The sequence below is a fragment of the Triturus cristatus genome, chromosome 5_2 (genome assembly GCF_964204655.1).
Source record: "Triturus cristatus chromosome 5_2, aTriCri1.1, whole genome shotgun sequence".
NCBI lineage: Eukaryota > Metazoa > Chordata > Amphibia > Caudata > Salamandridae > Triturus > Triturus cristatus.
The window spans coordinates 598,806,872-598,834,793 of record NC_140588.1 but is presented as its reverse complement, the minus strand read 5'-3'; the positions used below and the strand labels follow the sequence as shown (position 1 = coordinate 598,834,793).

Sequence of the window (27,922 nt, the reverse complement as noted above, 5' to 3'; positions counted from 1 at the left end):
ACCCCCTTTCTGCTCCCCTTTTTCAGGTTTTTCTCATTATTCTTTTCCTTACCCAGCTGGGCTCTGCTCTGGGCACCTTAAAGTGTTCTCTTTCTGCTATATCTGCCTGACTAGCCATTCCTCTTGAAATCTCCTATTGTACATAGGTTCTTGAAAGGTTAGCAATATATGTTGCCTCAGTGGGATCTTAATCTTGTTCCTGATGAGCGCTCCCTTTGAGCTCTTCCAAAAGTGTCCTTTCAGACTCCTTGCCATCAAGACGTCCTTCCTGATGGCAATACCATCTGACAGGACGATCAGTAAGCTTCAGCCTTTGCCATCCCAGCCTAGAGGTTCCTTTCTGCTGAAATAGTCACTCCCTTTCATGTAGGCCAGTCCATCACTTTGCCTACTTTTTAAGCTCTGCCATATCTTTCTAAGGAAGTAAAGCAACTTCCTCGTCTGGACCCCAAAAAAGCATTGTCGTTCTACCTTGACTGGAGGACGACCATCTCTTTGTGGGGTATTTTTGAGCAAAGAAGGGAAATGCTGTGCAGAAGTGGACCATCTCTCGATGGATCGTGATCTACATTAAGATCTGCTATGTATTGGCCAAGAAGCAACCCCCTGAGGGCTTGCGTGCTCATTCCACCAGAGCCAAGACTGCATTAGTACAATGAGTCCCGGTCCTAGACATCTACCAGGCAGCAACGTGGGCTTGCTTGCACATGTTCACAAAATAATACTGCTAAGGTGAACCAGTTACTCACTTTTGATAATGCCTTATCTGGTGGAGACTCTATTTAGCCTCTTAAAGGAAGTCCATTTTGCTACATGTATATAGTGAGGACTCGTTAGATGTTCACATATAGAAACCCACCATATCAGACTAAGTAGTAGTCTACCAGCAGTTCTGAAGCAGTTTGAGGTAATCGATTAGAGATAAAGCCTTATATATAAAGTGTCCTAGTAATTGAGATGGAAAACAATTGTGTAGTTTCCACTAATCAGTGGGAACTCTGTGTTTTTGGATGGCATAAACTTAAGATGGTGCTTGACTGATTCCATGCACCCCGCAGGGTATGTTTTCCCTTGGACCAGCTAACTCACATTGCCACCATTAGCCCCCCCCCCCCCCCCTAAACCTAGACGAAGAGCAAACAGTTCTGCCCAAACTCAACATGACAACCCTGTTCCCTCTGGAACCGTGGTGACAGACCTAGAACCTTTCGCTCAGTCACTTGTGCTCTTTTTCGCTCAGAGACCTATATAAAGAATACACAAAGGGACGTTTTTCAATATTTAATAAACCAAAGTGATATTTACATAGAAAATGTGCTGCAATGATCAGTAGTCAGAAGCAGACGAAAGTTATGAGTGTCAAGACAGTGAATAAAAAAGAGAGTTCCACCATCTTGCTGAGACAACTTTTATATATATAAGCATATACACTATTCTACCAATCTAGCGTACTCCTACGTTGCAAACCCTGACATACATGTTTAGGGTGAAAATGTATGTTTTTCCAAGAAACACCCTTCTGGATGATCTAACCCCATTACCTGTTGGTTCAGTGTTTAGCACCATATCTTGGTCCCAAACTGGCATGTAGGGAACCCTTGAAGTCAGCAGAAGTCTCTCTGATTATACTTGAAAACTAAAGGTTATATACAGACAAGCATTGGCATAGCCAATAGGTCTCGCCTTTGGGACCTTATAAGTGTTTAGTTATGCAGCACAATATCCTTGGTGCAACAACATCAACTGTTGCATGGCTAAACACTTATAAGGTCCCAAAGGTGAGACCTTTTGGCTATGCCAATGCTTGTTTAAAAAGTGCTTAGAAGCTTCTTCTGAGTACATGTGCACTACACAGACCACAGCAGTCGGATGGAGCAGAAAACAATTGGAACTGGTGGACTATAGTGTCTAATGGAGTTATAAGAAGCTCGCGCCCTCGTGGTCACGTGGGTTCTGATCATGAAAAGCCAGGTGGCAGTGGACGAGCATTTAGCAGGGAAATGTGGTAATTGCACCACCAAAGTGCCACCTAGGGGCAGCGTGCTCTGCAATGCTCTGTATAGATGGCATTACTTAGGCAGGGCCCAAGTCACCAAGTAATGTTCCAGACCGAAGACACTCTTACATCGTGGCTACTCCAGGTTATACTGCACTGATTACTACATGACATTTTGGAAAAATGTTTGCAAACTGTCTCAAGTTGGAGGAAAAGTCTCGAGACCGTCATAGACCAGGCATAAACCACGCCTGGTGGTCTGTTTAAGTCGAGAAAGAGCATTTTAAGACAATATTGGAACAAAGTTAAAATTGTTTATTCCGGCGCACCTTTCCTGCTAATTGTGTCCTAAATCTTTCAAGCCCCGGAGTAAATTGGCTCTTGTTACTGACACTTGGCTGCAGGCGCCCTCTCTTCAGGACAAGGTTACAAAGTTGACAACTTGGTAAAGTTTTATAAGTAAGTCATATTGAAAAGTTACCGCAATGTATAAAAATAGCTGTTGAAATGTTAGTTTGTAAGCTTTGGTAAAATTCTCTCACAAACACATTTCGTAGGAAAAAAGCTCCTGCAGAAAACTTTTTATGGGGTGGGGGTGAGGTATAAGCAACGTTGTACAAAAGAAACCAACTTCACATTTTCATGACATGAACTTTCTTGCCTTTGGAAAAGTGGCATTTTGGTTTTAACGCGCTGGGTAAAAACCAGGTATTAGATGTTGAAGTGTATTAGATATTAAGATGTTGTTTTGCAGAACTTATATAAGTGATGACCAGTCATAGCGCCTCGTGCCAGCAGTTGGCTGACGGAAAGAAAGGCGCGCAGCCCCTCACATTCCCACTGCATAAATATGAGCTAGCACTTTTAATAACAAGCAGGAAGTGGGATAAGGAAGGGGGGGGTAGGGCACGTCGCGCGCACTAAGGCGGAGAGAGGCATGCAGGCTTGCAAATGGTGTGCACTTTGGCGGCCGCTTTGATGTTCTCAGTGGCCGCGCGGCTCACTGAGAACATCAAAGCGGCCGCTAAAGTGATCACACAGGCTGACAAATGGTGCGCGCGCCCGGCGCACATGCACTGTAGCTGGAGGCCTGAAAAGACACTAGCTTACACTTCCAAAACCCGCTTACTAAAACTCTCGCCAGAGCAGCACTAAAGCGCTGGCTCAGGCGAGACCTAAAAAAGGCCTTGGGCCGAAATTGTGATTAGGCTAGCCATTATTTATTTCGTCCATATGGTGACACAGCTGTCTATGGAATACAAACACATTTGTACATCACACTTGAGTGCCTTGCACACAATGCCAAGGCAATGTGATAGCGTTCTCATGAAGTTATCCATGTTAACAAGGTTGGTGTTTCCAAGGTGTGAGAAGTTGGCCTGATATATGCTGTCCACTAGTTATAGTGGGCACCTTGTATCAGTCCAAACAACCCCTTATTGGTTATAGGTTAAAGACAACCTTTATTGAAAGCTATCCTAGTGGCAGCTGTGGAGAGCAGCCTTCAGGCTAAGTCTTGAAGGAATGTAAAGCAGCTTGTTTTACCAGTCTGTAATCTCTCGAGTCACTAAATGAGATATCCACACCAGGTATATATATATAAAATGTATGTATTTATTACTAAAAACTCCTTCCTAGTCTCTTTATGAGACTAGAGGTCAAAACATATAAGTTACACTTCAATAATCACAGTAAAATAGCACAAATACACATGAGGCCCTAGGGGCGAGCCAAACCATATACTAAAATAGTGGTGTAAGAACCATGACTTAACTAGACACAAGGCCTAGAGCCTGTAGAATCGCTGGGACCCCAAGGAACCACCCAAGGTAGTGACACAGGGGACCCACGGGGGGCCGTGTGCAGTGTGTGAACACAGCCGCGAGCTCCAGCTAGCTTCTATGGGGAAAGTCGCGGTTAGATTTTTAAAGATTAGGGACACATAGAAATGAGTCAGGACCAAACCCTTTTGGACTTAGGAAGTTCTAGGGCTAGCACCCACAGGAGCACCGGTGTAATCGTGTTACCTCACCCAGGGAAGCCGGGTGCATAGGTGTCTTTTGGTGTCGGGTTGCATCGTCGATTTCTGTGGGAGCTGGCGAAAAAGTGCTGCTGCCGTGAAGATGCGAAGTGTCTGAAGATCGAAGATGAGAAGAACCTGAAAGCAGAGGGGACAGAGCCTGGGTCACTAGTCAGTGACCAGGAAGGCGATGAACAGATGCCCACCGATGTCGGGTGATTTCAGGTGAAAGAGGTGAAGCTCGACTCATCAGCCACGAGGACCAGGAGGCGTCGGACGACCAGGAGCTGGATTCGAGCTGTCCCATGAAGGATGTCGAGCGCTGCGTCGTCGGTGCCCGGATTGGACACAACAAGCCTTGGCACCAGCAACCCACGCAGAAACGAGAAAGATGCTTCGGTGCAGACCAGCAAGGTCTGTGGGACTCACCACTTCATAGGGAGTCGGGGCACATCTGGAGCAAACCAGGGAAGCCCAAGGAAATTCAAATTTGCCCCCTCAGGGACCCACCAGTCAACGGACCAGGGATCACGAAGGGACCTCGAGATGAAACACAAAATGGCGGGTCAACGGGTCACTCGGAATGAAGAGGCTGACAATCTTCGGTGGATTCAGTGCTCGAGGCTGCAAGTCAGCCCAAGCACGACTTCAGGAGACGTCGAGAAGTCAATGCACTTGCAAAAGTACACGGTGACCAGGCGTTCCGGTTCCACGATACTCACGAGGGCTGCGGGTCTCAGCCTTGCTGGGGACTCGGCCTTGCTGGGGACTCGGGTCGGCCTCTGAGATGTCTGGAAATCCTCTTCCTGGGCTGCAAATACTTCGGAGTCCGGCGGGAGCTTCGGAAAGGCAGAACGGCAAATTGCTTTGTTGGTGCCTGCCAAGCAGGGGAGTCACTCCTTGACCCCAAGGGAGATTTCTTCAGTCCTCTGGTCTTTAGCAGAGCGTCGAAGGTCCAGGATTCGGCTTCAGAGTTTCGTCCAATGTAATCTAAAGTTCTGGTTACAGAGGGTCCTTACTTATACCTAAGGAAGGGGTTGGACTAGCTCTGGGGACCCACCTATTGGGGGGGGGTTTGGAAAGAGGGGTGGCTACACCCATTTCCTGTGTCCAGTTTCGCGCCAGAGCAGGGGCTGGAAGCCCCTGAACTAGTCTGAGCTGGACTACGCACAGGGACACCAAATGTGCCCCCAGTGCAGGACTTCAAAGCACTCAGAGAGTGCTCCCACCCAGCCCCAATACACATAATCCTATATGGGAGGTGGTTACACCTCCCTGTGACAGGAAACCTATTGTCCAGGCCTCCCCTGCCGGAGTTTCGGTCAGCAGTAGGAGGCCAGACGTGTGTCTGTGGCTGCAGCATCCAATTTGGGACGCCAGGGCTCTATTAAGTTTCTACCGGGTATACCAGTGCTGCCATGTCTCTCCCTCTAGAAGGGTGGGATCATACTCCCTCACCAGTTACTGGTGTAGGGGTATGATTCCAAGGTACACTACATGTTTCCGTGCAGCCAGTCCAAAGTTAGCATTTACCGTTTGGTTATAATGCACTTAAGAGTATATGGTCAGGCTGCACTACTGACAACCCCGGAGAAGAGATTCCAAAGGCTGCAGAGGGTTCAGCTCATGCCTGGGCACCCCCTCACAGATAACCAAGCACCCTGCCTTCAGGATTGATAAGGCTTGCCATAGGGGTGACTGATAGGTTTGTATGTGCAGTATATGGTGAGATATAGTGAACCTATATCTCAGTAAGGGGTGCATGCACCACCTTACCCAGGCTGCAGTACCAGACCTGTGGTGTCATTTTGGGTGGCTTTCCAGGGGTGGCATAATACATGCTTCAGCCCCTGGTAGGCCTCTGGGGTACCTATGCCCTGAGTACATAGTATACCATATACTAGGGACTTATAATGGCACCTCAGATCCAATCTGAACTGTACCTAAAGTACATGGAATCATTTTAGAGAGGAAGCAGCTAGGCTGAATAGCAGGGTCCCAGCCAGACTAAAGTCGATAAACAGTGAAACACCAGCAAAAAGTGGGGGTAAACATGTGAAGCAGATCCTACTCTCCTACACAAGGAACAAATCCAAATGTCACAAATGCATGTGTGGCAAAAGTCGAGGTGGCAAAATGAAGGCAACTTTAGGAAAGAAACGTGTACATGTAAAATGGCACGATTTCCTACCATGCCTAACTCGGGCACATGACAAAACTAAACTGACTGGGTCATTATGAACCAGACATCCGTAGGAAGAAACAGATTTTTTTAACACAATAGAAAGAATTGGAAGAGACTGGCCTGATATGATGGCAGAGAGTCAAGCTTTGCTGGAAAAGGAAGCCTAAGTTTTGGACTGTGGTAAGATCAGAGTCAGCAACTTACTTACAAGGTAGATGGGCTATCATCCAGGACCCATTTTCTATCAGATTTTTACTTTAAAGAGTTCTTATTTATCCAGTGCGCCACCACAGACAGGAAACTCCATAAAGGCTGAATGATCTGGTAAGTGATAACAGAGCAATATAGTTAATCTGAGAGAAAAGCACTGTAGCTTGGAGATGAAACTGCATGTTGCAGAAGCCTTCATGCAATAGGAGGTGAATGGAGGCCTCTTGCCGCAGAGGACCGGCAAGCGTCATCCTGGCTGAATATTGAGTGCTGCCATTTTCATTTGAAGGACTCGAAGGATTTGCAGACACTGATTAAAATGTACACCATTTTGTGAGTAGTCAAGAATTGAATGGAAGGAGGGAGGGGCAGTTAGTTTGCTGTGGGAGAGACAAGTCCTTAATTATTTCCTTTTAGTTCCTGATTTCCGTTCTTATTTTTCACTATTTTTGGTAAACAAAATGGAGAATGATTTGGACATTTTGGCCTGGATGATGCAGGATTTCTGGCATTGGGAATATGTTTTGTAGTTCCTTTCCCCAAGGGTTGTTGGTTGTTATCTGAACAGTACTGTCTTGGCTAGGGTGTGTTAAGTAAGACAGAAAGAGAAAGCATAATCTGCGCCTCTGTTTCTGACAAAGAATGCAGAATGTTTTGCCATACTGTTTTCTAGTACGTACTCCTTTCTCTATTAAATGGCTGCATTGACACCCTATTTTGAACATAGATAGTTTGATATTTCTTTTAGTTAGGATCCGACATATCAGGTTGCAAACTAAGTACAATCTGGAAGAAAACATAATTATCATGTCTGTTACTTATCAAAGCTTCATGTATATCCCAGAACGACAAATCTTTAAAGTATGTGCAAAAGTGACATTATTTCTTGTGCTAAAAGTTTTAAATGGATTTGTGGTATATGCATTTGCTTGGTATAAAAGAGTTGATCTGCTCCACGAAGTTATAAAGTTGTGCCTTGATGTTAGTATCTTTTAGCATTGTGACGGGTTACTTCTTTGTTATCTAGCACTCCTCCTGTGATGACATATGCCCAGCTTGAAAGTCTTATTAATAAGTGGAGCTTGGAACTGGAGGACCAGGAGAAACATTTTCTACACCAGGCCACCCAGGTCAATGCTTGGGACAGGACGCTAATCGAGAACGGAGAAAAGGTGAATAAGTGCCACTGGCAAGAGTTTTTGAATGTTGGTCAGGGGCCGGGTTAAAGGCTCCCCTGCTGTGTAATCTATTGATGGCTCTATCATATTCTGACTTGCACAAGTTTTGTTTAGCAACTTGCTTGACTTTGAAACTGTGTAGAGTCAAAGAACAAAATGTACTCTTTAACACTTTTCCAAGCCACTGACTGTTAAACCTTCATACTTTTTCAGATTACCACTTTACACAGGGAGGTTGAAAAGGTGAAGCTTGATCAAAAGAGGTACAGTTAAAAGTGTTTTGGATGTAGTTTTTCTTCTCAGTGCACGTGATCTAGGTTCTGCCTTGTTGCCATATGATTCTCAGGGTGTAATCAATCTGAGTTCTGATCGATTTGTGTACTGTCATGATTTTGGTGAGTCAGTAATTTTAGATAATGAGATGGATAGACCTTTTAGCCCTTCCTTTCTTCAAGGAGATCAACAAAAGAAGTAAGTAGTCCATATTTCTCACATGTCTGGTATTTGTAATTTTTGGACTACGTCATTGAGATTACTTTGATAAGTGTCTTGAGCATGTCTATATCCAACATTTTTAAATGTTGCAGTCTCAGATGTACTGCGGACCGCAATGCTACACCTGCATGATGTGAGCTAGTGTGGTCTTCTGTAAACTTGCCTTTAAATGTATGGACATTAACGAGTGAATGGAAACAAACCTGTGACTACTGATCAAGTGAGCATATGAACTTCATTGTAGTCTTATGAAGACCGTGAATGAACTCTCCTAGCTGAGCTTGAAGAAAGCTGCTCAAGCTATTGACTCAATTGGCTTATTACTATCTCTTTCTAAGCAGCATTTTTATGTGATGAATTGTAATACTGGTACTTTCATTTTGATTACTCAAAACATTTTGATATTTTCAATCACCGTGGTGTTACGCAGTTTCTCCAAAAACAGTTTAATTTGTGTTCCATTGGTGATTTTTATTTTTAGGTTGGACCAGGAGCTAGATTTTATTCTTTCACAGCAGAAAGAGCTGGAGGACCTTCTAACTCCCCTAGAGGAGTCCGTTAAAGAGCAAAGTGGGACAATCTACCTTCAGCATGCTGATGAGGAGCGCGAGAAAACGTAAGCAAAGATCTAGAAATTCCTTGGTGCAGTGAGTTTAGTAAATTCACTTCAAGGGATGAAACAGTTTGCTTTCATCCATGCAGCCATCCTTGTTTAAAATGATATGCTCGGTAGACCTCGTATTGAATCATTAAAGAGCTCCTTCTGAAATAGAAGTAACTTGCTCTCAAGCACCTTCAAACCACTCATTTGTTACATATGGTTTAAAAGGTAATATTGTTGTGTCCGAGGAACAATTTAGTTACTCTTTTGATAGCAGTAACAAAGTTGCTGTCATATTACCCTCTGTATCACTCTCTACTCAACTTTTGTCTCCTTGGTTATAAACTAAAAGCTATAAGTAATTTTGGTTACCTATTTTAGAACTAGAGATTTATGAAAATTATCCCTACCCTGAATTGGTGCCACCAATTACATTAAACTGATTTATTACTAAATCTGGTAAATTTTAGGCAAAAGTGAATACTCCTATAAATGGTCACATTTAACGTTGTAGTCTGTAATCTTAGATTAATGTTCCACTATGTAGTATTTGTTTTCCACGTGAGTTGCAGTGGTTGTCACCAGTTAAAAATGTGCATTATGTGTACCGCTGAACCTCCACATTATGACATCTCCAAGAATGAGCTGCCTTATATCCACAAAATCTTTAAACATCTTGGATATTTAAATGATCAAAGATTATTTACAAATTTACCATTCATGCCCTTCATAGATTGTTCTTCTTAAAGGTCTCTTTAGTGGTTGTGTAGTGTATGACATCTTGAGTCCACTGTGGTAGCTGACAAAATGCTAATCACCTGCATTTATGGCAGCCATTCGGGAGTACACTGTGATATCATTAATGGTACTGAAGCCATTTTAACAAAATGCTCTTTTATACAGCTATAAATTAGCGGAAAACATTGATGCTCAGCTAAAGCGAATGGCCCAGGATCTTAAGGACATCATTGAACATCTTAACACGTCTGGCGGGCCTGCAGATACAAGTGACCCTGTAAGTATAATGTTTTATTGAATTGATTTGCACTGGTTCCCTCCCAACAAAAGATATTACAATAACTTGCAAGAAAATGTAGACCATACATTTTTTAGTAATTAATAAAGAGACTTAGCATGAGTAATCCTTTTTTGCCTGCTTATTAGGGCGCTGCATAACTTCAGGGATACAGGTCTAAAATAGAAAATGTGTGTTTTTTGCAGGGCAGAAATTCACTATAGCATGTCTAGATGCCAGTACAATTATTCTACGTTTTCCATGTTGCATGCTGTCACTTTGAGCAGTTGATTTCATCCAGTCACTAAATTTAAAGAACCCAGGGTGTGGCCTGGCAAAACGGCTGACAGGACGTAGTCGACTTCGGCCCCCTACTTGTCCTATCTAATTCTATGGAATCTTTCCGCTGCTATTTAACAGTGGGTCGAAGTCTCTTGTGCTCCGGGTGGTCGGCATGTTGTATTGTGTGCAGGCTGTCGCTGGTGTGGCCTTGCTGAGTTCTGGTGCCACCTTGCCGAACCACATGGAAGGAGGACGCACCCTAGTTCTTGAGACGCTCCGTGACCCCATGCCCCTTGTTGGGACCCGAGTGGAGAGTGGTGGTCGACCCCTGATGTGCGCGGTGCGCTTGATTGGCCCATGGATGCAACTGCTAGGTCCCACCTACCTAGCTCTTACGGAGGCAGTGACATGCGGAGGAGGAGGACCGGAAGCTGTCTTATGTGGAGGCAGGGAGAGTATCAGAGTGGATGGCGGCCTGAATAGCTTGTGCATTCAGACTAGGATGAGAGCCTTCATAGAGCTGGGGGGCAAGGCAACCTGACTTGACAGGCAGAGCGCCTACGGCGCTGCGGGTCTGGCACCCTGAGGTTGATACGGGGCCCTGGCCACAAGTATAAAGGATTGGTCCTCGGAACTGGGGCTCCTGGCGGTTGCTGTGCCCCTGAGCAGGAGGGGCACACCGGGATGCATTGTGCTTGGGCCGCGAAGCCAAAGGGGGAACCTTCACGTACAAATTGCCGACGGTGATCCAGGGTGATACTGGAAAATAGAATTGAGGAAGTTTCTATTTATGTCAATTTTCTTAGGGCTCCCCTGCGGAAAGTGACTGACAAGGTGACGGCGGCAGAGAGTAACATTGAGTGTGTAGGGGGTGGTTCTGCACTAAAACTACAAATGGCTAAAATGACTAGTTAACCCGAAGCTGGAATTTAAGGTGGAGGTTGCGGAAGGGCACTCATGCTGCAATAGCATTAGAGTGCCGCAGTTCCTGGATAGAGTTGAGGACGTTTCTGTGGAGATGTTGCAGGAACGATGGGTGAGGCAGCAGCTTCGACCGCAGGGCCTCGCAGATTTATTTGTGGTTGAACGGGTGCACAAGGCTCAGGTGTCTCCTTCCCTGCCTGACGCCCCTGAGGCTGTTGTTGTGGCTACCTTTTGGCAACATTTGGAAGGAGTGTACAGGGGGAATCTGAATATTACGGATGAAAGGATCCAGGCTTTCCTTGAGCGACTCAAGAAGGTGGGTGTGGAGGTGCTTACTGACTTGGACGCTTACCTTACTCCTGACAAGTTGAGGGTGGCACTGCGGATGCTGCCTAAAAATGAGGCTCCAAGGGAGGATGATTTCCTGGCAGAATGTTATCAGGACTACTTTGCTGCCCTCACGCAGGGGCTTCTAGAGGTCTTCTTGGAAGCAAGGGAGATAGGGATACTACCTCAGACCATGAAAGAGGGGGATATCTGCATGTTGTCAAAGCCAGGTGGGGATATAATGGATCTAGCAGCCTATCCGTCACTTAAGATGGTTAACTCAGATGTGAAAATTCTTTGCAAAATAACATGTCTAGTTGAAGAGCTGCGATCAACTCTTCTACCTCTGTCTTATTTCGGTGTAGTCTAGTACTACTTTCCGGTCACATGGAACTGGTGATTTTTTTCGACAGCCTGCTTTAATTATTCTGCTAACAGTCAATCCTGCGCTTTTCTCATGTGCAACAGGAATAACTTTGGCATTGCCGTTTTGGCAGTGCAGCAACAGTATTTCCAGATACCCCTGAAGAAGGGCAGTTGTTAATGCCAGAAATGTATTGGGACTCACCCACCATCTGTGAAACACTGTTAACTTTCATACTTCACAACTGATTTTAACTCCCCTCATGAGACTGATAACATTTGCTCAATAAAAGATTTTTTTTTTGAGCCATCAATTATTCTTCTGGTTTTACTTTATTTACAGTTAATATTTTAGGTTCATATTTGTGCTCTAATAATTTGTATGTACTAGTGATATCAGATTACTTTTGGAAGTAACATGAGATTTACTCCACTGGAGTGCCTCATAGTAGTGCACTTGAAGGCTACGACAATTGTCTTCGCTTTTGGACCGTTTTTAGTGGTAATAACATCCTTACGTTGAGTTATTGAGCTACAGGCGCTAACACTACAGGAACCGTACTTCCAAATACATAATAACAGGATTGTCATGAGGACAGATCCTCAATTCATACCAAAAGTGGTATCAAGATTCCACATCAATCAGAGTATACAAATACCAAGTTTCTTTCAAAACCAAAAGCAGAAAGAGCTTTGCACACACTTGGCGCAAGAAGGGCAGTCATGTACTGCATTGAAAGAACCAAGGAATACAGGAAAATGAAACAGTTCTTTGTATCCATTGCAAACAGTTTTCTAGGAAGACAGTAACCAAAAACACCATTGCAAGATGGATAGCGCAAGCCATACAGTTATGCCATAGGCAAGCAGGACAGGCCTTACAAGGTGCCTCGCGGGCACACTCTACAAGAAAGAAAGGAGCAACTATTGCCTTTCTAGCTAATACTCCAATTCAGGACATCTGCATGGCTGCAACATGGTCTTCAGTGCACACATTCACAAGACATTACTGTGTGGACATTCAAATGAATAAAGAAGCACAAGTAGGACAAATGGTCTTACAACATCTATTCACAATCTAAAGCTCATCTTCCACCCAGCCACTACAAGAATAGCAAACCGCTACAAAGTCTATGCACAGCATGTGAATCCAGAAAAGATTTACACTGCAAAACAAATAGTTTACCTGTCGGTGTAGTTTTGCAGCTTGAAGAATTTTCTGGATTCACTAGCGAACCCACCCTCCTCGGCCGGGAAGAATGAGAATAGGAGGAGAAAAGAAAAAAAAAAGACAGTCAGAAGATGGTGACCAAAAGTGGGAGCTTCCGGAGGAATCCCGTCGACGTCCCAGGAGGACACCAAATGGTGGTATGCTGACGCCCACCACCAACAACAAAAACGAGCATTGGCTTTGCCAATAGGTCTCGCCATTGGGACCTTAAAAGTGTGTAGCCAGAGCTATTGATTTTGCCAATGTCTTTAAGTTATGTTGCAGATCAGCGTGGCTGTTGTACAGCATGTTGAAAAGTTATAATAAAAAAGTGTTAAGCATTTTTTTACGTTATATATAACCAAGGAGACATTATGTACAACTGAACGACCCTATTAAAAAAAGAATTAACATACAAAATGTATTCTAGTTTGTCCTTGCAGTGCTGACCATTTCTTCCAGCCTGTTCTAATGCTTGTTTGCTGAGGTGGTGCTGTGCTGTGCTGATGGTGAGGTGGTGCTGGTGAGGTGGTGCTGCACTGATGCTGAAATGGAGCTGAGCTGATACTGAAGTAGTGCTGCGTTGGTGCTGAACTGCTGCTGAGGTGGGGCTGCACTCGTGCTGAGGTGGGACTGCACTGGTGGAGGTGCACTGATGCAGAGGTGGTGCAGTGCTGATGCTGAGATGGTGCTGTGCTGATGCTGAGATGGTGCTGTGCTGATGCTGAGGTGGGGCTGCAGTGGTGCTGCACTGGTGGTGGTGCTGTGCTGATGCTGAGATAGTGCTGTGCTGATAAGGAGGTGATGCTGCACTGGGGTGATGCTGAATTGGTGCTGAAGTGGTTTAAGTGATACTGAGGTGGTGCTAAGGTGGTGGTGTGCTTGTGCAGATGTGGTGCCACTTCTGCTCAGGCCCCCTGCCCCCACTCAATCAGCATACATTAATGGGCAGGCCCAGCGAGAGAAAGGCAGTGATACCTCCGCTCATCTGCCTCTAGAAAGGCCACTCAGGCACCCACTGGGCTGCTGGCAGCATCCTAACAGCACAGACAGCCCCCAGGCTGCCCAAAAAACAGCCCACAGCTAAAACTCGGCTACCGGCCCTTCGGCCATTTCCTGAGAGCCTGCGTTACCAATCCGACCCTGGTTTAGCCGCCCTGTCCCTTCAGCACATCACAGCAATCCTGCAGGGACCCTCCTAAGGCTTTTCAGCCGAGTCTCAAAAGTACAAAGGGGCATAATCCCAGACCCCAAGGAGCGTGCAGATTAAAGAAGAAATATTTTACTTCTTCTAAAGAGTCCTTTCTTTTATATTTGGTGTGTATTTATGTTGGTATTCTTTTTTTCCGTGATAGCAGTGAGGTTTCCACCCTGGTGTGTTGTTCATTTTCAAGTTTGTTCTCCAATTCACTCTTCTAGCTCTCTGCATCAATGTTGCTTCTTCTGACTAATTCCCATTCACACGGAGTAAAGGTCAATGCTTATGCTATTTCAGGAAAATTAGGCCATTTTACTTTGAGATACTAATAGAATGGTGGATGATCCACTGCAACACACACTGCCTTTATAGACATGTGTTCACTCCCCCAGTGTGAGCGGACAGAAATCAATTTGAATGCTAAATTATTATATTTTTTTTAAACTTCTGATCAAGAAAAATAATACAAAGGCGGAGTACTGTACCACTGGGTACTGCGCAGGCAAGGGTACAATAAGGGATGATGAACGCGTACATACAGAGTATGCGCATACATATAAATATATAAGGTCTGGCATATTCATCCACAGGGAATGCTCTATATATAATTCAAGCGTCATACTCAGAGAAAAGTGTACAGAGTGTACGCATACACTACACTGTAGCTATATGTACAAGAAGACATGGTGCATGCAAAAGGGCAGTGGTCGTAAATAACAGGAAAGGGTGCATACATACATTAGGAAGTGTGCATACATACAAATGTCAGGGAGCACGCATTTACAGGTGTGGCAGAATGGATGCAGAGTAGTGAGAGTGTATGAATACATACATGAACAGCACCAGAGATGTTTTGACAACCCGCAGTAAACTAATAAAACTAAAGGGTACATTTCTCTTAATTAAAAAAGCATACCAAACAGTTCTTCTAGTAGTTATACCCTTCATTCCATTGTGCTCCATCAGCATGGGGGACCTTCGCATGCACGGGCAGGTCGCAATGGATTTAATCCACTGGTCATTTGCAATTACTGAATAGCAACAAAAGACTACTGCGAGTTGTCATTTGGCTCTTGTCATTGTGTCAACCCGATTCTTGTCACCGTTGCAAAGATAAACAAGAGGCCACGGCGGAGAGCCAGCCTCAATTACCAGAAAGCATTGGAGGAAAACCCCTTCAAATCCCAACTGCGTGGAAGGGTTAAAATACTCAAGGCTTGCACATTCTTTACAACTCTGTGCCTGCTGCATATACGGCTTGTCCAGACACCAGCTGAGCGTCTAAGAGATACTTGCAGTTTGCTTAAGCCCGTGAGTAGCTTCATATCAATCATATTAAACACTGCATGCAAAACTGGATTCAAGGAAAAACAAACCAGTTCAAATCGGCAAGGCTTTAGAGAGAGATAGAGAACAAGATTTACTCCTCGAAGTCCGCTTCGGTGAAGGGCACGTCCTCGTTAGGGGCAGTGAGGCCAGGGACGAAGAGCTGGAGGTAGTGAAACCTCTGCAGGAAAACGACTAACCCCCAAACACAGACTGAGCAATGCCCACAAAACGTGCGTAGCCTTCCAAGCAGTGTTGTTAACTTTAATAAAGGAGCAAAAACAGGAGACGAAGAGGGCGGAGCGAGTGAGTGGCCCGGGACGTGTGGGCGAGGAGAGAGGCGCGCGTCTAGAAGAGCCGGCTTCACTTTTCAAGCACTGCACTCGTGCTTGTGGCGTGGCGCTGCGCACTTCTGCAAGGTGGATGCCACCACAAGCACGCGTGCAGTGCTTGAAAAAGTGAAGAGCGACGGCTAAAGGCCCTCCTATGCAGCGCATGCGCGCTGCGTAGGCGAGACCTAAATAAGGAAAGAAATACTTAAATTCCAGACCCAACCACAAGATCACGGAATAATGCACAGCATGTGAATCCAGAAAATCCATCAAGCTGCAAAACTAGACCGGTAAGAAACTATTCGTTCTGTTGGTGACCTGTATGCAAGATTGGGTAATTCTACACTAACTGTATACTTCAACCACCTATTGCCCCCCTGCCAAAAAGTTATTTATTGCATCCAAGTTAAACCCTTCAGCAGTTAAAAAATGTTATAATATCACTGACTTTATTTTAAAGAAAGGGATGGACCTTTGATGCTTAACTGAGGCTTATACTTAACTGAGACTTAGCTGAAGCGAAGGATGACAGTGTTTGCATGCTGGCGAAATCATAAAACGTCTGATTCCTGGAGGAGAAACATATGAAATGGATTACAAGCACCAAAATAGTAAATAGCAGTTAAAGTTTCACCATTGTGCTAAGAACCGTGTATATAAGCAGGCATATAAACCAATATAGTAATTAGACGTACTCCTGTTATGCAATCTCTATCCTACTTGTTTGTAGGTGCAGCTGTATAGCCAAGAATCCACCCACGGGATTTTCCAATCCCATTACCTGGCGGGACAGAATGTAGGACCCCGTCTTGGTCACACACTGGACTTCCCTCACGGAGATGTTAGGCAGCTGCCTGGCGATGCATCAGCATGCAGGAACCTCTCGATGTCAGCAGAAATGTTTATTTATTTATAATAAAAAGCATCCTTGTGATGTATATACAAATTAGTATTGTTATGGGTTTGCAGGTATCCCAGTCCTCCGTGGATGAAGATGGAACAAAATTGTACAGCGTGCACGGCCTTGTACTCTGTGTTCAAGGCATCATGATAATGTTGCGCAAAGAGAAATGTGTAAGGAAAGCAGTTTCAGAGAAACTAATCCAACATTGTCACGGACGTGAATATGTGCAAAAGGTTACCGTAAAATGTTATTGTGCAGAAAGAGGGTAATATAAAAAAAAGTGCAACATTGCTACATGGGCTTAACTCGGACACATAACACCTGGAGAATTTTCTACAGCACCAAATACTTCAAAAGAAGTGTTCAGTTATTAATGAGTTCAGATTTAAAATCCAATCAATTATCAATTTTTCCCAGTCAATTTAAAAATAAAATTTGGAGTCTTCACATGCCATTATATCTGAGAGCATTTTTCAGCTTGCTTTAATTTCGACTCATATTTTTAGTCGAGTTTCTTTACTAACAGCTGATGACTGCATCGTATTAATAAAATAGGCATTGGGAAAGCCAGTAGGTCTGGTGTTGGCCACCAGCCTTTTGGCAATTTTTGTTTTGTCATAGTTTTTGTAGAACTTTATTCGAAAAGTTGCCAGGCCCTCCTCATTAAAAAATAAAACCCTCATCATTCCAAAAAAAAAAAAAAATGACTTAAAGGCAAAAATGTTGTTTGGTCTCAAAATTCACACATTACCACAGTACTCCCTGGCACTGATGGCAGTTACTTTGTGTGTGGATGTTCTCTTTGTGAAACGGCAGCATGCTGTAACTCATAGTAAGATCAGCCAATGTTCTGAAAGTGGGCTTTTGAATTGTCCCTTGATGCATGCTGGTCTGGTGGAAGAAACAATTTAATGACAACCACAGACTAATGGATGAAGTATGGCTGAAAACTCCTATGAGTAACTGTAACTATGTTGTACACATAAGTTTAGTTAAATCAAAAGGTCTTGGGTAACACAGAAAAAGCCAATCTGTCTGACTTCAGTTGCCAGCCTCTTGCCGTGGAAAAAAAAGGAAAGAGAGAAGAAAGGAAAGAGATGGAAGAACACAAAGAAGGCAGAACAAGAATGAGAGAAAGAGAAGGAAACAAAGGTGGAAAAAAAAAATAGAAGGCAGGAGAAAGAGGAAAGAAATACTAAAAGGAGGAAAGAAAGCAAGCCAGAAACATAGGAAAAAGAAACAAAGAGAAAGAACTAAAAGAAAATGAATGAAAGGAGGACGGAACGAGAGCATGAAAGAAAGGAAAGAAAGCATGTAATGGATGAAAAGAAAGAAGTCAAGAAAGAATGAAAGGTAGAAGGCAGTAAAAATGAGAGAAGTAGGCAAGAAAGGAGGAATGAAAGAACAAAAGAGAAAGAAGGAAAGAAACCATGCAAGACAAAGATAGAAAAGAATGAAGGAAAGCATGAGCGAATGAAAAAAGGTAAAAAAGAAAAGAAAAATAATGATAAGTATAGAGAGAAAGAAAGAAAGGAAAAAAGGTAAGAAATTATTAAATCTGTTATGCTGTAAAATAACGACAGTCAGACAAACAAAACCCACTCCAAAAGGAATGTACAACAGTTTTGTCAGGAACTGATAAAGCTGAAATGTAGTCTGTGCTCATATTTGGTAGAAAGTCTCTTTCACATTTGGCTCTACACACAAAGACTACACTAAAGTAATAATAAAAAAAAAAAACAGTGAGCTTTGGCAATGCCAATAGGGCTGGCGTTAAGGGATTGTTGTATGGTAATGTGAAGCCTTACAACTAAATAGCATGGGAATAGATATGTTTTTGATTGGCGGCAAAGAACTGTAGAATAATATTAGTGTTGTTTCAAATATCAGGTGGCATTTGTACTGTGAAGGCGGACCTTACAATCCATGTAGGTTAATGACTGCCCTCCTCCCATCTGTGCTGCTGTCAGAGAAAAACAGTACAAATTATCTAGTTATCTAAGACACTTTAATGGCATGTAAAGCAGTGTGTGCCACTGAAAGTCAAACTTGCATAGCTGGATAAATAAGCAAAATGATCCCAGCTGCATGGAGGACAAACAGTTTTTTTTGTGTAAGCACACAATGTGTACCCAGTCAAACATGTTCTCCTGGTCCCCTACATGTGGGTCGAGCCAGAGCACCTCTCGAGTTGTGCTCACATTATAGGAGGGTCCTACCTTGTATTGTGCGGATGTGCTCCTAGTAAAAAGGCAAAATGTATGAATAATTTCAAGAATAATTTTACTGGCAGAATGCTAAAAGAACCAAATGACAGATATATATTTTCAGCAAAAGGTCTTGGCTAACACACGACCTAAGAAAAGTAGGCGTTCAGGATCAGGTTCAGACATTCTACCCACCAGAATTCATGAAGGTCTTCTCTCAAAATCCTAGACCCTGTCCAAGGTGAATTTATTTAACCCTTGATCTCAGACCGTGCTCCAGATAAATCAAAAAAGAGTATGAATTATTCCATTCCTGGAAAAAATATACTTTAAACCCTGACCTTGTAGAGAATTTTAGACCGCTCTCCCAGTATCCATATTTAACCAAACTTTTAGAGTGAGTGGTCTTCAACCAGCTATCTTACACCCTTATGCATCAAGCCAAAATCCAGTTGGTAAAATACCGATTCGTTAATAGCTCCCGGTATTGTGTGAAAAATACCCAATCCCAATGCATCAACCCAAAACCCGAGCAAATAACGAATCGCTAAATAAATAACCTCGAACATACCGAATCGCTAATACCCAAAATGCTAATTTACCGAATCGCTAAATACCGAATTCGCAATTACCGAAATCACTATTAGCTCCCGGAAATTGCCAATAGCAAATAACGAATCGCACCCCAATGCAACAAAACTCGCTAATAACGTAAATCCCAAAAATCGCTATTTTGCCAGAGCTAAATAAGGGGAATCAAAACCTGGAGGTAAAGTCACAAAAAAAAAAAAAAAAAAATCTTCCTACATGTGCAAATGATTGAGGCAATCACTAAACCCTTAAATGTGGCCCAGGAGACCCTGTTGGCTCCCACAAAATGGCTGCCCTCTACGTGCTTGCAAGGAGGATGCGGATCAATGCAGCAGGACAGCGCAGGAGAAGGGTCCAGGAGCGAGTGTTCAGACTGCGCATAACCTTGCTCGGCCAGAATGAGGACGAGGTGTACCAGAAGTATCGCCTCAATCGCGCTATGATCATGCGCCTGATTGCAGACCTGGAACCATTACTGCAGCACCAGACACACAGGACAAATGCTATCCCTGCGCACGTTCAGGTCCTATGCAGCCTGCACCTACTGGCCTCAGGGAGTTTCCAGGGGGTAATTGCGGTTGCCGGAGGTGTTTCGCAAAGCGCACTGTCACGCTTCTTCAAGAAATTCCTAGATGCCATGCTGACAATGCTCCACACACACATCAGCTTCCCCACAACCCCACAGCAGTTGGACCGCACCAAACAGGCATTCTACCAGGTGGCACAATTTCCACATGTGATTGGATGCATCGACTGCACGCATATCCCCATATGTCCTCCGTCAGCAAATGAGTACCTTTTCAGGAACCGCAAGTCATACCACTCGATCAACGTGCAGGTTGTGTGCGATGCCAACAACATCATAACGGACCTAGTGGCACAATTCCCAGGGAGCACACACGACTCATACATCTTCCGCAACAGTGGAATGCACAGGCGACTACTCAATGGAGAATTTGGAGAGGGACTCCTGTTAGGTACGTAGAACTACGCTTCCCCACACCAACACCACACATGTATGTACATCACCAATGCTAAGTCTATGCTTCTATCTTCTAGGTGACAGTGCTTACGCCCTGCGGGAATACATACTCACCCCATACCTAAATCCAGCAACCCCGCAGGAACATCGCTACAACGCTGCACACATCAGCACGAGGAATGTGATAGAGCGGACTTTTGGGATTCTCAAGAGCCGCTTCCGTATCCTCCACAAGACTGGCGGCGCCATGCTATACCAACCAGACACATGCTGTCGAATAATTGCTGTATGTGCAATGCTGCACAACATTGCCACCAGAAGGGGGATACCCATGGAGGTGGACAGGGATGACGACCCCCAGGCTGACCAACCACCCGCCCAACGACGACCGGCACACATCCCAAACACAGCAGAGGGCCATAGGAGGCGGACAGACATAATGCAAAATCATTTTTGACCCTGGGTAAAATGAGACATTACAAGTTGGTGTTGGGTGCAACTGTTTAATGCACAGTAGCACTGAGGATTGTGCAACAGAACTAGCATTGTGAATCATGCTCCGATTGCATAAATGTAAATAAAAGGTTCCTTAAAGTCAGGCCTGTGCAAACACAATAATTGGATGGCCATGGTTGCTCCACCATGGACCTGCAGCATGTCCAAATTTCTAGTGGCGCTTGCCACGTACACCAAGCCTCCGCTCAGGTGCATCCAAAGCCTCACCACGGCCTGTCCCCGTGGAGGCACGCGAACTTCGGCGCCTGGTGCTGGCCTCTGCCAGTGACACGCTGCTGACACTGGAGGCAGCCTCACTGGTGTCATCCCCTCCCAATGCTGCAGCACTGCATGTGCTGCTCTGAAGTTGTTCCACAGCAGTGGTGATGTGTCCCAGTGACTTGGCCACATCACCGCAGAAGTGCCCATGGTCCACCTGCAGGGAGACTGTGCGGCGTGCCAACACAGCGGTGCAGTTGCTGTGCCGTTGTATGGCCTTGGTAGCAGCGGCAGAACGCAACATTAGCTGCCGGTTACTCCTCCTCTGGGACTCATGGCCCTCCCTGATGGCACGGGTGAGCTCACGTACCTCCTCCCTGAGCTGAGCATTGCCATCAGCAACCGCAGTGGTCTGGTCCCTGACCGCCGTGCCCATGTCCCTGACCGCGGAGCCCATGTCGGTGACTGCTGCAGTCATGGCGCGCATCTCCCTCGCTAGGCGCACGATATTGCAGCTGATGCTAGCCACATGTCTTCCCTGCAGGTTCTGTGTACGCAGCATCCTCTCCTCGATTGCAGAGGTTGTTGGGACATCCTGGTCTGCTGAGGAGACGGAACTGCGACGGGCCCTGTGATGCCGTGCGTGTCTTGAGCCTCCAGGTGGTGCAGCAGGTGGTGTGGATGTGCGCTGCGTGGGTGCCAATTGCGGGGGGGGTTGCCATCTCCTGCAAGGGCGCAACTTGGTGCCTGTGCCTCTGCGGTATTGTGGCTGTACTAGCTGCAGGCTGTCTTGCTGGTGCCGTTGCTTGTGGCGCAGGTGCTGGTGCCTTGGCTTGTGGCGCAGGTGCTGGTGCCTTGGCTTGTGGCACTGGTGCTGGTGCCGTTGATTGTGGCGCTGGTGGAGGTGGTGCTGGTGGGGTGGCAGGTGTTGGCGGTGCGTGCGCATCCTGCGCAGTCTCCTGGTCTGACTCCACGGGTGTCTCCGAAATGATCAGCTGGTCGCTGTCGTCAGAGTCCCCAGGTGATGCATCTGTGTGTGAAACAGTGCATGATTAGTGGGATGATTACACCTACATAGTGTTGTACCCATTAATGTCCCTCTGTGGTCCAACAAATGAACAGTCTACAGCCATGTACAAAATATGTGGTGTGTGCTCAGAGGATTTACGCCTGTACCTGCACTCTGGGCTGACTAGACTACAACTCCCAAGATGCAGTAGTGTCATGTGTGGAGCTGTCTGTGCCAGAGCTGCAGACACAGTGAGATTGGGCTGGGGGCATGGGTATGGATTTATGCTATGCTGGGTGTGGCACAGGCATGCATATTACCTTGGGCACTTGTGGCTGCGCCGGACGTGTCCATCTGGATCACCCCCACGACGTCTTCCCGCTCTATCGTCCCTTCCACAAGGTCCTCCAGGGCTGTGTTGGATGGTGCAGTGGTTGTTCCGCCTCCAGTCCTTCTTGCCTCCCGGAGCCTCTCAGCAATCCTCTCTTTTGCGCGCTTCCGCAGGTCATACCACCGTTTTTTAAGGTCGTCGATGCTGCGGCTAGTGACGCCAACCGCATTGACCCTCTCACGGATGCGCTGCCAGATGCGCCGCTTCTCGGTCTCAGGCACCTTGAGGGACAGCTTGCCAAAGAGGCGGTCGTGTTTGCTGGACACTCCCTCGATGAGGTACTCCAGCTCCCTGTCCGAAAACTTCTTCTTGCGCTTGCGTGCAGATTCTGCGCTGGATGGCACTTCCTGCGACATGATGGATGTGTGATGTGAATGGCAGAATCTGTGTGGCCTCACTCTGCACAGCCTGTCCTTCTTTCCAGCTCCTGTCTGCTCCTCTGTCGAGGCTATGTGGGTGGGGCAGCAGTATTTCCTGGTTGGTGATGTCATCAGCCTGTTCCCGGAGCGACGCGGCAATTTGCGATTTCGCTATTACCGATTCGGTAATAGCTAATTCGGTATTACCGAACTCGCTATTGGCCAAATCGGTATTACCGAACTCGCTATTTGCTAGTGAGGCCGTTTGCGTGCCCCGCTATTAAGGAATCGGTAAATTTAGCGATTTTTAAGGAATCGCTAAATTTCACCGAATCTGTTGATGCATGCCAATTACCGATTCCTTAATGGCGATTCCTTATTTTTCGCTATTAAGGAATCGGTATTAGTTTGGTTGATGCATATGCCCCATAGTTTGTTGCATCACAGAATTTGCTCCACAGTGGATTCTGAGTGGGTTGTACCACTGAATGGTTGTGACAGCATTTATACATAACCTATGACATTGTGTTTACAAAGGCATTCAAGCAGCGTTGATCCTACAATATCTATCAGCGGCTTTTCACACTGTTAATCAAGTGATTTAAGATGGCTTGGATGGTGTTCGTATCAGCGTCCCAGTCCTTACGTGTATGAAAATATTTTTGTCAAATTAGATTATCCAAGTTGGAGAATACTCCTATTTATCTGAAGCCAGAGTTTTGACCAATGGGGTTAGTATTATCCCCCCTGTTTTTCACTTTATACTTGGTCCCACTGGCTCAGTTAATTCAGTCATATGGACTCTCGCTATTCATGTATTTCGATGATCCTGAGATCCTCTTTACAGTTGATTGAGACACCAGAGCCAAGATGAAAATCTGTGCGGCAGTTTGATAAGAGCTTATTTATCAATGATTCAAAATCAACTAAAATATAATGGCGAAAAACTTTCCTCCTTTCTATTCCACCACAATGTGGAACTATTCATTTTGGTCATCATTGCTGGCTAAAAACGTGTACCAGTTAAAATTGTGAGAATTGTAGGTGTAAAATTTGGCTGAGGTTTTAAGTTGAATAAGCAAACCAAGTCCATAGCAAAGACCAGTGTCTTCTACATTAAGGATCATTCTTCTATTTTGTATAAAATCCAAATTATGAATGCCTTCATCTCAGCCAGATTGGACTATTGTCACACAGTCGATCGATATCTTCCTAAGAAATTTTAATGAATTATAGCTTGTCCAAAATGTTGCAGCCAGGCATGTGTGTAGGCACAGAAAATGTGAGTTAATATCTCCAGCACTAGAAAAACTACACTAGCTTTCAGTTAAAAAAAAATAAAAATAAAAGAAGAAAGTTCAAGCCGTCTCTTTGGTCCATAAATCACTTTATGATCATTGCCCAAGTCTGTCAAAATGTGCCTCTCTTCTACCCCTAAAGTGATCTTTTTTTTGCATCACTTTGTATATTGGGAAACTTTTTAGTAGTGCAAAAGGAGCGCCAAGCTACCGTATGAGTGTTACATAACATTTTTAACGTGCTGGGCTTTAAAAAAGTGTGTGTGTATGTATGTATGTGTATATATATGTATATATATATATATATATATATATATATATTATCTACTGGCGGTCGCACGTAGATGGTTATAGTTACAACCTAGTATCCATAGGAAATCTCAAAATTGTATTTTGAATAACTTTGGCGCCGGTTGACGAATCCTCGCGAAATTTTCAGAACTAATGGGGCGCTCCGTTCAGCTCCTACCCTGAAAGTTTCGGGGTGATTCGTCACGCAGGGGCCGAGAAAAAAGGGGGGTCCCAAAACGCGTTTTCCCCATGCATTTTTCCATAGGACCTTTAGACACAGCTACAGCCCAAACGGCTGAACAGAATTACTTGAAATTTGGCAGAGAGGTAGCCATAAGGTCAAGGAAGTGCCTTTTGCAGGTCTGGTGTAAATCTGTTCTGTATTTCCTGAGAAAATAGCATTTAAAAGCATATCAATATCTATACGCGCGCACCCTGCCGTGCGCGAGCGCTATTCTGGTTGGTTGTTAGATGTCGGTAAACATTCGAATCGGTCGAAACCAGGAAGTGTCGCCCGCCATTTTGTCTCTCGCAGTCTGAGGGGGTGAAAAACAAAGGTGGAGAACGTGAAAAGGGGGCAGAGTGGACAGTTTCTGACCGCCTAGCCTTGGTCAGGGGGTCACAGAAGAACCCCCAAGGGATAAAAAAAACAATTTTTTTTTTTTTTTAAATCGCGAGGTGCGTGCACCCTGCGCGCACTGCGAACCGTGGGTGCTCGGTGCGCGAAGCGGACCGAGTGCCCACAGAGCGCGCACGGTGCGCGCACGGTGTAAAACCTGAAAACAAAAAAAACAAACATAACTTCGCATTTAAAAAACCGTACAAATTCACTGAAAAAATCATAGGTTTCACACACGTTATAGCTATGAATTAGCATTTAAAAAACCTTGCAAATTCACTTAAAAAACCATAGGTTTCACACATGTTATAGTTAGCTGGACATTTCACTCGTAAAAAAACAATGAAATTCCCCCGTTATAGTTACTGCAGGCAACTATAACTCACGCGACCGCAATCCTCTGCTGATGACGTCAGATGTTACATCACTGATGACATATATGTCTTTCTGAAAAATAAATATTTGTAATATATGTATAGCTAAAGATTAATGGAAGACGACATGGGTAAATAAGTGTCTAAATACAGTGATGTAATATATGACGTCATCAGCAGAGGATTGCGGTCGCGTGAGTTATAGTTGCCTGCAGTAACTATAACGGGGGAATTTCATTTGGTTTTTACGAGTGAAATGTCCAGCTAACTATAACATGTGTGAAACCTATGGTTTTGTCAGTGAATATATATACATATATATATATATACATTAATACATTTTAAACAAAACACTGAACTTAACCAATTACTCTATTTAGTGCAAAGTCACGAATAAAAGTAATTGAACAAAGCACTTTAGACATGATACCATACATGATAAAATAACAATTCATAGTAAATATATCATCCACAAATGGTGAAACGTATATTACACGTAATAGTCCTAGAGTCAGTGTAGTTATAGTTGGGTCATATTTTCCACAGGAAAGACATTTTTATTTCTTTAAAAGCTTGGCATTGTTTGATGAATTTGCATGAAACTTTCCAAAATAAAATGTTAATCTACATTGGCTCCTTGATTAAACATTTAGAGCTGATCTGTGAGTTAGGGTCCATAAAAAGACGGGGATGGGATTCCAAAAGTTTGATTTCACATTTTAATACCCATTGGAAAGTTTTCTCTCTGGTACAGAATAACGGTTGAATGGAATTACACCGGGTCCTTTTTGTAATTTGTTGTAAATCTGTTTAGCCATTTTTGAGAAGTTAGCTCCTGACCAGGGACCTAATTATGAGTTTGATGGTCCTTAGAACTGCCAAACCTGTGGTGGTGGCCCGACCACTGCCACACTGCCGGCCCGCTCTCAGTGTTTCGACTGGGGTGGTCGGACCGCCACAAGACCGCTGCAACTGCCAGAGATCCAGGCTGAAATATGCTGGTGGTGCCCTAGTGGCACTGCTGGTCATATTTCGAGTTAGGTTCTTCTGTGAGCCTTACAGACAGCCCACCAGACCAGGATTAAAGTCCTAATTTGGAGGGCTGCAGCACCAAAGCTCTGGCGGGCCTACAGCGGACTGCGCTTGACACCATCTACTGTAGGACCGCCAAAATCGTAATAAGGCCTTTAGAATGTGGCGGCAGGTTACGTAGTCTTAAACGTGATTGATATCCCATCTGACTTTTTACAAGTGTATTGTATTCTTTGGCACTTCTAGTTGACAGATGAGATAGACGTTATGTTTGTGATGGAATAATCTGTCCAACAAATCTCTAAATCAAGCCCCTCGAATTTAAAGAGGAGCTTGGAATGGGCATGAACAGGTTACTTCTGCAATATCAACAACAAAAAATAGTCACTTCTGATTGGTTGTGAGAGTATTTTACGCTCCTTTGTGCTATTACAGTACGAAAATATAAAGAAAAAAATACAAGGATCAGGTCAGGGTGCAGGACCAATCACTCACTACACACGGCTGAAGGCCATCTGCTGGGGTTTGGTGCAGGGCCTGTCCAGTTGTGTGCAGCAGGACAGTTGGGCGCCTGCAGGGCTTTGGTTGGACAACCCTTTTTATGCAGGGCCTACTGTCTTGCATAGGGTTTGGATGACAGTGGGGATATAGTTGCAGGGCCTGGTTGGCCACATGTTGTCCAAGGGAGTTAGGCATATGCATAATTTGGAATATCATCTCACAACCACAGTTCACTGAACAAAACCTAAAGTTATAGTTCAGTGTTGAAATGACACCAGAACCTATATATAAAAACCAAAAAGTCACTGAAATTCACTAGTTATAGTTTAGTGAAGTAGCTATGACCTGCAGCGATATCACTTAACATGGCATGAGTGATGCAAGGTCATAAGCAGTGTATCAGGTGTACGAAAGTTATAGTTCGTTCCCAAACCGTTAAGTTGCGAATTTCAGTGTTTTCTATTTTTTTATTTTTATAAACATACATTCTGGTGTAATTTGACTACCTAACTATAACACAACTTTAACATTTGTTTTTAGTTTGTGTGCAAATGTGTGTGTCTGTGTGTAAATGTTAAAGAGAACTGCAGAGATGTATATCATGGCTTATATGATTACAAATACTAATAAATAAACAATATTTACAAAGCTACAAGAATAAAATGAGGGTACATATAAAAAGGGAGACTAAAAAACCCATGGACCTAATGAATCATAAAAGAAATGACCGTTAAAAAAAAAAAATAATATATATATATATATATATATATATATATATATATATATCTGCAAGAGACTCTATTACCCAGAAATCAACAGCAATAGGTAAAAATGCAGGGATAAAGGACAAATTCAAACAGTTGGAAAAATTAATGAGAACGGAGCAGAAACGATGGTGGGAAGCCAAATCGCTGCAACGATATATAGACGTGGGGAGGGTTCCCCGCGGTTTGAGAATACTTATTGCTCCAAGCTATGAAGCGCCCGA

General features: G+C 44.4%; 1 protein-coding gene across 2 annotated transcripts in view; it reads left to right on the top strand.

Annotated features, from left to right (window-relative positions):
• LOC146829046 (nuclear pore glycoprotein p62-like) overlaps window positions 1–27,922 on the top strand; it is a 223,180-nt gene that overhangs the window by 162,585 nt on the left and 32,673 nt on the right. For both annotated transcript variants that reach the window (XM_085607672.1, XM_085607671.1), the window contains 4 exons: window positions 7,439–7,583; window positions 7,803–7,852; window positions 8,566–8,700; window positions 9,589–9,700. In XM_085607672.1, the coding sequence (XP_085463798.1) occupies window positions 7,439–7,583; window positions 7,803–7,852; window positions 8,566–8,700; window positions 9,589–9,700 (442 nt within the window). The remainder of the gene's footprint in view (window positions 1–7,438; window positions 7,584–7,802; window positions 7,853–8,565; window positions 8,701–9,588; window positions 9,701–27,922) is intronic.